The sequence below is a fragment of the Lichenostomus cassidix genome, chromosome 3, assembly GCF_008360975.1.
Source record: "Lichenostomus cassidix isolate B80296 chromosome 3, HeHo_3.0, whole genome shotgun sequence".
In the NCBI taxonomy this organism is placed as follows: domain Eukaryota; kingdom Metazoa; phylum Chordata; class Aves; order Passeriformes; family Meliphagidae; genus Lichenostomus; species Lichenostomus cassidix.
In genome coordinates, this window is record NC_139483.1 from 46,182,591 (window position 1) to 46,197,002 (window position 14,412).

At 43.8% G+C, this 14,412-nt stretch overlaps 1 protein-coding gene across 5 annotated transcripts in view; it reads right to left on the reverse strand.

The window, feature by feature from the left end:
- LOC146439628 (SAM and SH3 domain-containing protein 1-like) overlaps nt 1-14,412 on the reverse strand; it is a 531,074-nt gene that overhangs the window by 118,708 nt on the left and 397,954 nt on the right. Inside the window, exon 1 of one of the 5 annotated variants that reach the window (XM_085055593.1) lies at nt 4,321-4,471. The exons of the other annotated variants lie outside the window; for them this stretch is intronic. Within the exon in view, the coding sequence (XP_084911719.1) occupies nt 4,321-4,416 (96 nt within the window). The 5' untranslated portion in view covers nt 4,417-4,471. Of the gene's footprint in view, nt 1-4,320; nt 4,472-14,412 lie in introns of those variants that run through there. 5 annotated transcript variants of the gene reach the window in all.

Sequence of the window (14,412 nt, forward strand, 5' to 3'; positions counted from 1 at the left end):
AAAAGCTCCTCACAAAAATAAGACTCTTTCTTCAGTGAAATTTCTGCTCTATTAAAATTGAGCTGTCTGGCCAGGGATTTCATTAATGCCAGAATTTGACCCAGATATTTCTTCTACCTATATGAGAAGGAAGAACTTCTGATAAAAAAGAGGGGCACTGGAATGTCTTTCCGGTACTAAGGTCAATAGCCAATGTTTGGAAAGCACAACTTTAAAAGAATGAAGTTCGTGATTTTCACTTCATATTACAACTTGTTCTCATATCTCATCACATACAAACCTTTAGATCTTTAGCAACAAGTCTGCTATCACTACATCAATATATGGTTCTATACCAAAAATATTCCTATTTCTAGGGTTAAGTTTTGGCTAAGCAGAGAATTTCTTTATTATTACTCACAATCCACCTCTCTCTAAAACATTAATTCCACCATCCACTGTTACTTTGAAACACTGAAAATTATAATTATCCAATACATTCCAATGTGCTTGCTACACACCAAGCAAAGGCTTTTGGGTAGAATTTTGTTATCTAGCGAGTTCCATTAACAGCACAAATAGCTTGAGGTGCTTATACCACAGCTGCATCTATGGAACATTTTATTAGAAAAGTGCAGAAGGGAAAAGCCACATTTACTTCAGCAAAATCTTAGTACAGCTGCAAGCATACACTCAGTATTTATAGAGCTATGATGTGACATCAAAGTCCATAAAATGTGCTCCTTACAAGCAGCACTTGACAACTATTTGCTTCCCCTCCAGACCCGGGATCTGCCATCACAGGTTCTTCCTAATGAGGTCCTGTTTTAAGGGAGCTGGCTAGAAATACACAAACAATTAAATATATTTATCCAGATAAATACGGAGAGGGGCTCAATGTTTATTTCAAGTAATTTCAGTACTGAAATGGCCTCTTCTCCTAATTCAGCACCTAGAGCAGACACCACCACATTCCTCAAGGCTTCCAGCAGAGCCAGCAGGAGGAAGGCAACACCTTCCCCTCCTCTTCCCCACTGCTCTAACTTCTCATTATGAGGAGGGCAGAATCACGCATTTTATCACTTTTATGAAGAACATCTTTTTTATTGTAAAGACAGCAAATTGGTGGAACAGTCTGCACAGAGAGGTGGTGCAGTTTCTATCCCTGGAGGTTTTCAAGACACGACTGGATAAAGCCCCAAGCAACCTAACCTGACCTCAGATCTCTCCCTGCTTCAGCTTGAGGATAGGCTAGATGCTGCCTGAGGTTCTTTCTACCCTGCATCATCCTACAATCATGGCTTAAGAATGCATTTTTCTCTTTCATTCAATCAACAAACTTTTGATGATCACCTCCTTTCTTAATTTCATTCTAGTTTTCTCCTTCCAAGATCACAGAATCACAGAATGGTGTCTGTTGGAAGTGACCTTAAAGATGACCTAGTTCCAGCCCTGCTTCCCCCCCGCCATGAGCAGGGACACCTTTCTAGACCAGTTTGCTCAGAGCACCCCATCCAACCCAGCCTTGAACACATCCAGAAATGGAGCACCCAAAACACTGGGCAACTTGTGCCAGTGCCTAAGCACCCTCACAGTAAAGAATTTCCTCCTAATATCTAACCTAAATCTACTCTCTACCAGTTTAAAGCTATTCCCCCGTGTCCTGTCACTACATGCCATTCTAAAAAGTCTTTCTCCATCCTTGTTGTAGATTCTCTGCAGGTACTGGAGATCTGCAACTAGGTTACCCTGAAGCTTTCTCTCCTCTCAGCTGAACAATTCCAATCTCTTAGCCTTTTCTTTCTGAAGATGAGAGATGAGGAGAGATGCTCCATCCCTCCAAATATCTTGGCAGCCTTCCTCTGGACTCGGTCTAACGGGTTCATGTCCTTTTCTGTATTGGGGACCCCAGAGGTGGATGGAGCACTGCAGGTGGGGGTCTCACAAAAGTGGACCTTGGCTCTTCTCTCCTGCCTCCCTCCCTCTGCAAGTGCATTCCTTTGGTAGTTTTCAAGCTGTTCCAGGGCCAACCTGGCCAGACTACCACATTAGCTTCTTTATTCATAGACCCATACCCAGTGAATCACTCTGGTGTCTACCTCTGTGCTCTCTAGACAGTTTGAGTCATGAACTGCTACAGACCCCAGGAAACTAAGACCCATATTCTCAGATAATTGACAATGCAAAAGAAGTAAGCCAGCTACACAGGCTGCTGATGGCATCATGGACTACAACCAACAAGCTACAGACATCCATTTGGAAGCCACAACTCTATAGTTTACTGCTTGCCTTTTGCAGCACAAGTTTGAAAGGGACAAAGGTCTATGAACCACAAGGATGAGCAGCAAAAATGTAACTGGAACTACCTCTTCCTTGTCTTCAAACAAGGACAGAGCACTAAGTATATACTCACTACATATTAGAACCTTATTTTGCAGCCTCAAAGACTAGAAACTCTTTAAAAATCTAAATCTGAAGAAGACTGACAGCCTGCAGTGAGAAGAGCTCCTTCTTATTCTAGGAGGGCCAACAGAAGGTATCTCTCCATATTTGTAATTGTATTGCAACACAAAACACTGAAGTAACAAAAGCTAATAATGCTGGGTGATGTTTGCAACTGATATAAACCAGCAACTTCATAGTCACAAGATGATTCCTTTCTGTTGACCTGACTAACTCTAAGACTTATGATTTTAGCATCGTTTTATTAGAAGATAAATAATAATTAAATAGCTCTGTTTTCCCAGGAAGGAAACTAGCTTATATGGCCAAAAGAAACCTATTCAAATTATTAGTTGTGTGACAATCAGATCTTTTTCTGCATTGAGCTTCAGCATGCTAGGCTGTTGGTCTGGCCTCCTCAAACACTCCTTCCCAGGCATCCAATAGCACTTTGCTCTTACTAAATGCAGTACTGAAACCTGCCAGAAAAAGAGAGAAAGAGACTGTTCATAAAGTACCAACTGTGTGCTCTTTACAAACTGGCAGAACTGACTCTGCTTGCATTCTTAGATTAAAATCATTAACAGTGAAAAAGTGTACGCAGTTGGGTGCTATTAAACAATGTCATGTCAGTGGAGAATTTCTGTGAAGAAATGAGACAGGTTTTTTAATCTGACTTTGAATATTAACAATAAAGTCCACGTGGTAAAAAAAATGCAGCATAAAATGCTAATTAAATTCTCTGTTCAATTCTGTAACATTTCTTCTCAATTAGATCCTATGGGTTTACCATTCATTATGTTCCATGGAAGTTTTCCAAAAAGTATTTCTCATAATATTCTTGAATGTCTGCTAGTTAAATGTTAACAACAAAAACTAACATGCATCAAGTCTATTCATTTGCTTTTAAAATGAATAAACAGGCACTCCACTGTTGATCACCACATTCCTGCATCACTGGAAAGCTGCCAGCTCCAGTACGTATATAACGTTAGTATTTGTTTTTTTGCTGAGTGGCAGTCCTCTGCGGTAATTATCATCTTGCACCTAAAGTAAATATTATTCTCTCGCTGCAAGCAGAAATAAAGGATTGACTCTTCCTGTACTTTTACTGTTTGCCATCCAGTCCGTCCTGTCGGTACGCTACGTGCCCATTAGACGTAATTCCTTGAGCCCTCGTTACTGGGGCCATCTCTTTTGTCTGTAACCAGTGAATTACGAGGATTAGTCCCTGCTCAGACGATCACCGGCGCAGAAACTCCACGGGCCGTAACCGAGCAACTCGTCTCCGAAAAACTACCGGGAGTAAGAGCTCCAAAGCCGGCGCCTGGGAGTGCCGCGGGGCCCCGGGAGCGCTGGGGGACAGGCGGCCGTGCCCGGGGTCCCGGGGCAGCGCCCCCACCCGCGGGGCTTCACCCCAGAACACGTGCGTGGGATGCGAAGGCTGCAGCGACACCGCCTTCAGCCCAAAGTGCCCTGAATCGGCGGCACGCCGGGACAACGGGGGGACAATGCGCCCATTGATCCGGCTGAACCGGCGCTCCCGGGCGCGTCCCCGCCAGCGGGCAGCCCCTGCCCGCACCGGCTCTGCGCCTTGGCGGTGCTCGGCGCGGCCCTTCCGCCCCTTCCACCACGACAGCCCCGAGAGCTCTGCTCCTGAGCTGCCATGAAGGCGGTCACCGACACAACCCTCGGCTTAGCCCCTGAAGTTAGTTTTCTTGGGACGTACGCGCCTGCACAGGGCGGGCACGCTCCAACTCGGGCAAACGCCGCAGCAGGTGCTAGGCAGACCAGGCGAGCGCTCCGCAGCATCCCCACAACCCCCACCGCAAACACCCGTCCCGCGGCAGGCTGCCCCCGCGGCCGCCCCGCTCCCAGACCCCGTCCCACCGCACTCACCAGGATGCCCATCACGTCCGCCCACAGCTGGGCGAACACCTCCGACGTGCCGCTCTCCGCCGGGGCGGCGGGGCCGTCCGCCCGCTCCCCCTCCATGCCCCGGCCCGGCCGTCGGATCAACGCCGGCACCCCGCCGCCGCTGCCGGCCCGCCCCGCCCCGCCATCCTCCCCCGCCCCGCCCCGCCCCGGGACACCGCGGGACGGCCCCGCCGCCGCCCCCCTCAAACTTTCGACCCAGCGACAGGGCGGCCGGCGGTGCCGCTGCCGCCCAAAGCCCCTCCTTCCCCGCCCGCCCGTGGGCTCGCCCGGAGCATGTGGCCGCCCCGGGGCGGCAACAAAGGGCCCCAGCACCGCCCCGGCGGCTTCACCTATCCCAAAAGTCAAGAGCCGCTGCCGGGACACGCGTGGTCGCTGGCGCAGAGCTTGTTGCTGCTGTCCCCCTCACCCCCGTGCCAGTGCCTCGCCTGAGGGCCGGGAGCTCCGGCCGCCAAGTCAACAGCGTTTTCTTAACAGCAGGGAAAGGCTCTCTGGGAAGAGGTGCCAGCTGCGCGCCTTACTCGGCGGCAAGTGAAGGGGCACCCGGTTAGTTCAGGTTTAGAGTTTGGGTATCGGGACTGCATCATTCTCGGGAGGAGATTAGTCTGTCTCCTATTTCCCCTAGGGAGGGACTGTGGGAACGCTGTCTCCCCTATGTCTGTGCCTCGTGTTCCCTGGTATCATCCCCTATCCCCATTACAGTCAAATTAAATAATTACTAACTACATACAGCAGCAGCGATGCTCCTGCATTCTGTTTGGGAAAAAACTGCTAAGTGCCCATACAGGCACACGTGTTGAGGAAGGCACATTAAATAACAGTGGCCAAACCCCACTGCCCCTGGATGGAAGGAGTGGCAGAAGTCAGCAGGAGAATGACCCGAAGGCCTGTCCACCACATCATACCTCACTCTCAGCTTCTGCTGTGACCAGCAGCAGTGAAATCCTTTACACTTAATGCTCATTCCTAAGCTCTGAAATGGTTAGATGCTTCTTGAAAAGCTACTGTTTCAAGCTGCCATTTACTGGAAGCACCTGCCTGCACAGGGTAGGGTGGGAGGGGGAAAGTGATGTATTTGATGGATATGCAGCTGTCACACACTGGCCAAGCATTCTGAGAGCTCATACAGTTGAGCAATCAGTAGATTCTTCAACATCCCTCCAGCCCTGCTTGCTGCCCGGCTGTATGTTACATGCCCTGCGTCGCCCAAACACAACTCAGAGCCTGCCCTGGAACCCATGCTGCCCTCCAGACTCCCTGTTCAGCCCCGGGGTGTCCTGGCACCAGTCTCCCCTCAGCCCACTTGCCAGCCCTACAGCTGACAAGGCTCACACTGAGGGCACAGCACCAGTGGCCTGGGAGGGCTGGAGCAACAAATGATACCATTTGCTATCAGAGCTAAAAATAGTACCTGGAAAGGGAGTAAAGGAAAAGTGGGGTTATTGTACTCTTCATCTTCTCTCCATGTTCTCAGCAATGCTTTTTCTGTCCTCAAAGCTAAGGTTGTGTATTTTACTTTGTAGGCTATCATGGGAGAGAAAAGCTGGACAAAACACTTGCTCATCAACTGCTATGTTGGATGAAGGAAGAGACAAGACTTTTCTAAGCACTGTGTTACTGCAGCTTTTGCTGGAGTGGTCAACAGCACACAGTGAACAGAGGAAAGGAGGTGGGGAGCAGAGACAGAAAAACTAAAAGTGAATTATGCTGAGAGAAAGTGGTAAAGAAACCACTGATGATGTAGAAATATGCCTGATTTTACTGACCCTCCTTTTGGGATGCACTTGTGAGATACACCCTATGTAATGCCTCTTATTGACTAGTAATGAGAAATAATGAAAGGCCCAAACCAGGTACAAAGTATCTTCTAATTGACCTTTAAACTGTACACAACTATAAGCCTATGAAGTATTAGACTAAAGGCGTGTCAGTGAAGTCTCTGTACTCTGAGATGGCTTGCATAATTCAAAACTGGTTTAATTAGTATGGGGTAGTTTACTGACTGACCCTCTGAAATTCATGTTGAACCACTTACAGTAGTCATGTCAATCTACTTTAAAATATCTGAAGAAGGCACGCTTGATCTCAGAATTTAAGTATTCTCATACACACTATCTGCTGTATTTTGTCTTTTTTATAGATGGAGGCATATGAAGAAAAAAACCAAAACAAAACAAAAACTCTACAACACAAAGTCTAAATCCCCCACTTTGTTGTGTCTTGGGCAGCAACAGATAAAGATCAAATAGGAGCAGGGGCAGTACTCCCACTTGCCTTGCCCCTCCCTGCCGACCGAGGTCATTGCCTCTGTACAATGATGACTACACCACTTACAGATGCGGGTCCTGAATAGCCAGACTTTTCAGCCTTGCAGTACAGGTAACAGAAACTAAATAAATTGTGGTGGTCCCAGAGTTGCTTCCGGAGCCATGATGTCATCCCGTTTGGGGAGGCAGCAGCTTTCATCAGAGGAGCATGATGCACGGCTGTGGCAGTCTTCCCCTCAGCCGGTTGACTTTAATTTATCTGAGACACAGAGCCTTTGATTTCAAGAAAGTGAGCTAAAGAAAGAAAGAAACATCATGCAAAATCACATGGCTCCAGGAGCAGTTGCTTCAAAAATCAAATGGACATGAGGGAATCAAAACAAATCCATGGTAGTTTACAATAGCTACCATCTTCTATGGTCTTCCAACTATAGTATTTATGCATTTTCAGACATTCACAACATGCCATTTTCACAAGACATTCAGTGCATATAACATGCTAAAATAATCTCCTGCTCTTCCCTCAAGTAGAACCACCCCTTCCTTCTAGATATGACAGGACTCCTCTATTTTAATGAAGCCAATGTCCTGCAGAACTAAATCCCAGGTTTGTTTTTTTTTTACAAAAACCAGCTGCAACAAGAGTATGGGAGTTTTAGAACATGCAGAAACTCATACCTTACAAGGGTTTTGAAGTCCAGCTGTGAGTGCAGTATTTGTTTTGTGTTACAACTTCTACTACAAAATTACAAACTATTTGAAATTTGGCAAGTTATGATACAGTTTTTGCTTGCAGTTTTATCTGTAGTTGTCTAGGTGATAACTCAAGCACCTACAAAAGACTGCTCTCTAAAAGCATCTTGTGCTGGACCTCTATACAGCTATTGGAAGAAATAAATCTGGTAAATTTTCTGAGATTTTTGTGACATTTCACAGGAGCTCTGACCAGGTGCGTAACATTTGGAAATCTTGGAAAATGGTCACTGTGCACCTTCAGGGCAGCAGTAGGCAGCAGGGCAGCAATTCTGATATAATTCCCCAGAGCATTGTACTCACAGTGTGGCTGTGAAGCTCCCCATGGTTGTTCCACATATCTCTGAAGAGGAGATGGAAACAATTGACACATATGTGGTCAATCTAGTTTTGCCAAGTTACGGCAGATGCACTGTGCATATGAGCCTGTCTTCCTATCACACCATCAGTTACATGTGGGTGTAAAGTTAATTAGAGTTCCCCACACACACAAACCAGGCAGCATTCACCAGCCTGGAGAGCACTTGTCTGTATTTAAGAGAGATGGACTTTCTTCTAGATGGATACTCAGAGCAGGATCCAGGCTCTAGGTTAACGTGGCCATAGAGAAGCTCATCTTTCTCCTTTATTACTGAAGGTTGAGGGAGATGGCCTTCACTAGGACAAACCCTTTCTCTGTGAAAAGCACAAACCTCAAACACAAACCTCTGAGTAATTAAGGCAAAAGATGATAAACTTTCTGTTCCAAAGCAGTGTGTGCCATCTCACCACAATGTCACATAAAAGTGAAACAAGGGTTTCAACAAAGCATTTAATAGTGAAAAATTGAAATATGCATCAAAATAAACTGAAAAAGCCAACATGCACTATCATAACCAGACTATCACAACTGTTGCCACCCACATCAAAGGCATTTAATCCAGAAAATCTATACCATAAACAACCTCAAGCACTTTGATATCAATTTTGAACCATATGCAAGAGGGTGATATCAGGTTGCCTCGGAAAGGAGATCATGCCCCACAGAGTAAACGGACACCAAACTTCATGGGTTCCCAATAGATGACCTGAGGGAAATGGCTTCCTGCTTAGAGACCTGGCAATTACCTCTGCGTGCATGAACAAAACACATGAGGTTTCTCAACATTGCTAACAACACCCTGCCCAGAATATCAAGCCCAAATTTGAACATCAAAACTTCAGAGAAATAAATAAACAACCCATTGTATGCAGAGAGGCTGCAGGGAAAGGGAGAAATAAAAATTCCAGCTAGCTCCTGCAGGTGACCCGCAAAAGCCCTAAAACTCTTAACACAAGCACATTACAATGGAACACACTATTAACAGTGATTGCATCTCCTTTCAGCTCTTTCCCTCTTCCCCCTTGGAGGAGGTCATCAAATTGAAACATGCAAAGTTTCACATCACAGCCTTTGATTGGAAATGCAATCCTTAGGGGTTGAAAGCTCCATCCCATCAACTTTTGAAGATCCATCTTGGAACAATTTTATCTCATTGTCCTTGCTACATTTTTTTTCAAGGTCCTTCTAAAGTATAAACTCTTTTACCTCTCCCCTGATCTTAATTTTTGAATTATTTTCCTTAAGAACAGTTTAAGTAGTATTATTATTTCTGCTAGCATGGTCCTTTGGAGTAGGGATCACCTGTATCAGCCAAAGGGTGAGCAGCACCAGCTGCTCTCCAGCAGAAAGCAGACATGCCAGTGGCTGCTCCAGAAACTGCCCTCTGCTGTGGGATAGAATGGGGGCCCATGCGCCCAACCCATGAGTTGATCTGACAAACAGGTTATTGCTGTCCCACTCTGCTAGAATGTACATGCATAAACTGTGAGAGAGTACAAGATGTGTCATGCATCCATCATCCATCCAATTGCACATCAGACTTCTATATATTCCAAAAGGATCACTTTTCATCACCCTCTGCCAGATAGACAACTACAGACAATATTCCTGTTTTTAGAAGTGATATAGACAGTACTTATCCAATGACTTTAAAATGGACAGTATTTAGATTATATATCATATGCTGTACAGTCAGAAATCATTATTTACTCTTTTAGAGGCTTAGCTGTCAGCTCCCAGTCTTACTGCCAGCCTCATGTCTGGAGTATCACATCACAGTGACAGTGACATACTAATATGCCCAACATAGACCAGAGTTAAGTCTGTTTAATTCTATCTGTAGCAAGCAGTGAGGAACAACAAATTGCTTTATTCTGATACAAGTCTGAACTCTCTACATTACACCTGATCAATAATTCCCCTAGACATCAGTACTCTACTAGATTAAAAAATTAGAGGAGGGAGAGACATATGCCCAGGAAGATCATTCTAATAGTCTTAATGTTTTGGGCTAACACCACACTCAGTCGACACAGAAGTACTGATATGCTTGGCAGGCTTCATTTAAAATACAGTGGCTGTGACTGTACATGACAAATCACATAAGGAACAGAAATCTAAACACAGCCCTCCTGGAAGGATATCTTTTGACTCATAAGGAGAAAGGAAAGGTTCACATCCTTCCCTTCCTGCCCACAGATATGCTCCACAAAGGCCTCTCATATCCTGCCAGTTCCCCTGTCTGTCATGGAGCACAGCACCACATTTCTTAACTGGAAGGTGGTAGCACTAGCTCAGCCAGTGCAGGGGCTCTGGGAGCTGGAGCAGGACTGGTGAGGAACACATATCCCCAGGGAAACCACAACCACCATCCTCTTAGGTGCACAGCATGCCACTCCAGAACCGCCTGCAGATCAGAACCCCAGCTGCTTCCTGCAATGTCAGGCACTGTTTAGGAGATTTTCCAGAAATTACTAAGACTCTTGTTTTTTGTATTATTTACTTCTGCCTTCTCCACCCAAACTCAGCATCCCCTCTTCTCTACCTACACAAAGCCAGTTGTGATGTGTTGTTTTTTCTTGTTAACACTGAAAAAGTTATCATTCATTTTTTTCTTAGCTTTCTGCAACACTTTTTACAAAATGTTTTCTAAACCTTAATTAATTTTTCAGAAAGGAGTTCAGCATCCTTTGAGATACCTAGGAGTACTCTCTGCACTGTCATTCACAGGAGGTTGCTCAACTGATTGCATTGTTTTCGTAAGTGCCTGCTAAAAGGGATGCATACAAATCTATTTTGTAAGAGACTTACAAAGCCCATAGAGACAGAAGTATTTAACTCAGTGTCCTTTGGCTGCTCTTCTCCCAAATAATTTTAGAACTGTGAAAGTAAAAAAAGGTGAAAAGCTAGCCTTAGAACTGGGAATAGGACTTCAGCCTCCCCTTTTTCCAAATGGAGTGTCCCTTGATTCCTGTGTTGAAACTCTTAGTAAAATACTAATGGAGTCTGATGATCTCATCCTATAGCACATCATAAAAGCGGCATAAGCCACGACTCAGTAGTGTGTGACAACTCTGTTTTTCAGAGACGCTCAGTGCTGATGTAAACATCACTCTAAATTAGCTATGGTAAGATGGGAAGAGCATCAACAGAGATGGCCAATCTCACAGAGTCACACCTATATTACTATCCACTTTGTGAGCAGCAAAAATTTTTAAAATAAAAATGGATGCACCTCAGAGATGATGCTTACTGCATCTCCCTTTGAAAGGCAAACTAACATTTTTCAAAGTAATATTTTCTGGAAAAAGTAATCCAAGAACCTTCATTAATTTAAATTTTAATTAATTTGACCTTTGCAAAAGCAACCAAGTATGAAATGTGAACATAGATCTTAAAAAAACCCTGCCTGTTACAAATATAGAGATAAAACTTTACAGAGATGCCCGTAGCAAAATATTATTACAATAAAGTACATGTGACACAAACATGCCAACAGTAGACAGCTGGAAGAACAAAAAAAAGGAAGAATTGCCTAGCTTCTCTTTCAGGACAGATCACTTCCATCCAAGTCACCTCCTTCACACTCCACCTAATACCCATTTCCTAATTTACCAATTAAATATTGTCCCAAAACACAGCAGAACACAAATTTTTCCTCAAATGTTTCCCTGAAAGTTAATACACTTCCCTTCCCCTCACCCCTATCTGAACAAGCAGCGAACAGACCATGCGAAAGCCTGACTTTTAGTCCCACAAGGATTCAGAACTGAGCTTCGATTTTGCACTTTTTAAGCTTATTTCCTAAGTCACATAAGTATATTAGCAGTGAAGAAGTAGGTGGGCCTACTTAATGCAGAAGCCGACCAAAGAAACCTGTCTGATGCTCTCAGCCAGCCACAGGTTACCAGATGTGAAACTTGATGTTTGCTTGTGTATCACATCAGCCTAAGGTCAATTCTCCCTACTGCAGCCAGTTGAGAACAATGTACTGGCTTCAACCTCTTCTTTCAGATCAGTTTCTGCTGGGATAACTCCTGCTCCATCACCAGAGCTTCTCATCTCGTTTTCATTCCTAGAAACAGCTCTCATCAGCTCCCTTCCCTCACTTCCCAAACAGCTGCCTAATCTTTCCTTTTAAATGCTTTCTGCACGTTCTCCAAAGTACCACATCTGACTAAAACATGGGTGTCCTCCCCGTGTCAGAGCTGTGCCCCTGGCTAACCTGTGCCATCTAGCAAGCCCAATATGTACATAAAGAGAGAGTTTATGGAAAAACAAATGGCACTTGACCAGCAAGCAGGCAAGCAGTTGTGTTGCAATTTCTGTTGTAATGATTAGTGTTCAAAACTACAGATGGCAGGCACCTGAATATTAAAGTTGCATTTCAATCTAATGAAATTTTAAAAGTAAGATTATGGAGTACATCAGCTGCAATTGTCTAAGTTATTTTCCTTTTATTGAAAAATAAAACCAGAATTTACATTTCCATTATTTAAAAAACAGCAGCAAATTGAAATTTTTACATCATTGGCTGCAGGTGTTAGGATGTTAAATAAATCATCAAGCCAGTGACGAAATCTGGAGCATTCACAAGAGTCTGACAATGTAGTCAAGATGATAAGTATTCATTTCAGCTGTGGCTGTAAACACAGGCACGAGCTTGATTCTCAGAGCCTGTGCTCCTCTAGAGAAGCTTTATTCTTCACTGGCTTGCAAGCTGTACCATCAATCACTCTGGACTCTCTCTCAAATCAGAGTCTCAAATTGACATGGAAAAATATATTAAAACCTGCTTTGCACTTACTAACAAGAGTTAAGAAAGAAGTGGAGAATCATATCCAATCTGTAAATTTCACTTTTCCTATATTGGTAATGACATGTTTCACTTCATAAAACTTCATTAAATAGTAGAGAAAAGAGAGAAACATCTCCATACAAGCAGGCACACGCCGCACTTTATGTCCATAAATTCATTGAAGGGGCATGAGGCACTCATTACTTCTCTAACACAGTGAGGAGGGGGAGTAATTCCAAGGAGCAGCTGCTTCCAGTTAGGGCAGCTCAGCTGGAAAGGAGAGGTGCCTGTCAAAGTAATTAAAGTAAGAAGAAGCCATCTATCTGAGACTCCAGCTTTTAAGCACTGGCCAACCCCCACCCCCGCCCCCCCCAAAATGTAATTAAAAAAAAAAAAAAAAAAAAGACAAGTGAAAACAGGCTTAAGCATTGCTGAAAATATACCTCCAAGCTATTCTCTCAATAAATATTTTGGGAAGTTCATGAACAGAAGGATCATTGTGACTGTGGTGGTGTGAGTGGGAGGAATTTACCCTCCACAACCCAACCAACTGCACCAATGATGATACAACAGCCCTTTAGGGCAGTGAGCTTACTGCACTGTCTCCACGTTGATGAAGTTTTACAGGGAGGTTTTTTGTTTAAGTATATGTAGAGTAGACCGGGATCTCTAGATCTCAGGAAAAAATAAAGAATCTTCATTTGCAAGGATTTAATAATTAGGCAATTCTGTTTTACAAGGCCAAATATGCTTCTTCAGTACAATGTGTATCCTGTAGCAATATATGCCTAACAAAAAGTAATTGAGATTTGGGTTTTTGAAAATTACTAATACACTGGATCTCAGAAGTGCATCACACGTTCCTTTTGACTTCTATGGGAAGATGTGATTTGCGAGAACAAATTTAAACAAACAACTGTTGCTTAGCTGGATGAAGGTTAAAGGGACTGGAAAGGATGCAGAAATTATGTGAAAGCATGAAGGGTGTGTAAACACCAAGGGGAAAGTCAGATTGCAGACGAAAGCTCAAGAGGGTGTAACTCAGGGCAATGAGATAAATGTATGTGTTTTTAAGCCCTGAAATACTGGCTCATAAAACGATGACATTATTTGTGTATACAAAGTGGTCATTTCAGTCACTGCTGTTTGTCACCGAGGACAGAATATGTGAAAGGGAATTGAAAGGAAAAAAAAAAATTGCTATATTGGTGAGTGGAATATGAAAGCAGTAGTAACTCTCTGTCTTAGGGACAAGCCAAGTGACCTTATGGATTCACTCTATATTTCCTGTCTCTACTGCTGAGGAGGCAGCAGCAGGGATGGGTGGTGAGCCCACAAAGCTTTGGGCTAGATACAATCCATGACTTAATTTCACATGACTTGCAGCTCCATGAAATATTTTGGGTGGTTTTAAGGATTATTCTAAGGGGCATGCTATCTGAGCAATTGCCTAAGAAGTCTAAAAAGCCTGTGTGGCTCTTAAGTTCCCCATGGCAATATGAGGCATTTTGGGAATACATAAGCACACAGTAGGATGCCAGCAAGGTATTGGGTCTCATGTAGATGATTTTAATTCCTTACCAAATTTCAGGGTTTTATACAGAAATCTAAAACTCCCAGAGATAAGAATTATTATATTATTATATAATATTTATTATATTTGTGTATGTAAACTGCATGAGCAGACAGATCTAAGGAAACACCGCCTTTTGAATTGCCAAAAAGACAAATTCCTTAGCTCCCAAAAGCATTCTCCAAGTGTTGCAATACCTTTTTAACTCCTAGCATTTTCCAAATACATACTAACAGATGTGGGCTTCCTATGAATAGGAAGGAAATATAATTGTTCTCTTGGACAGTTACTTGAAGAAGTTTTC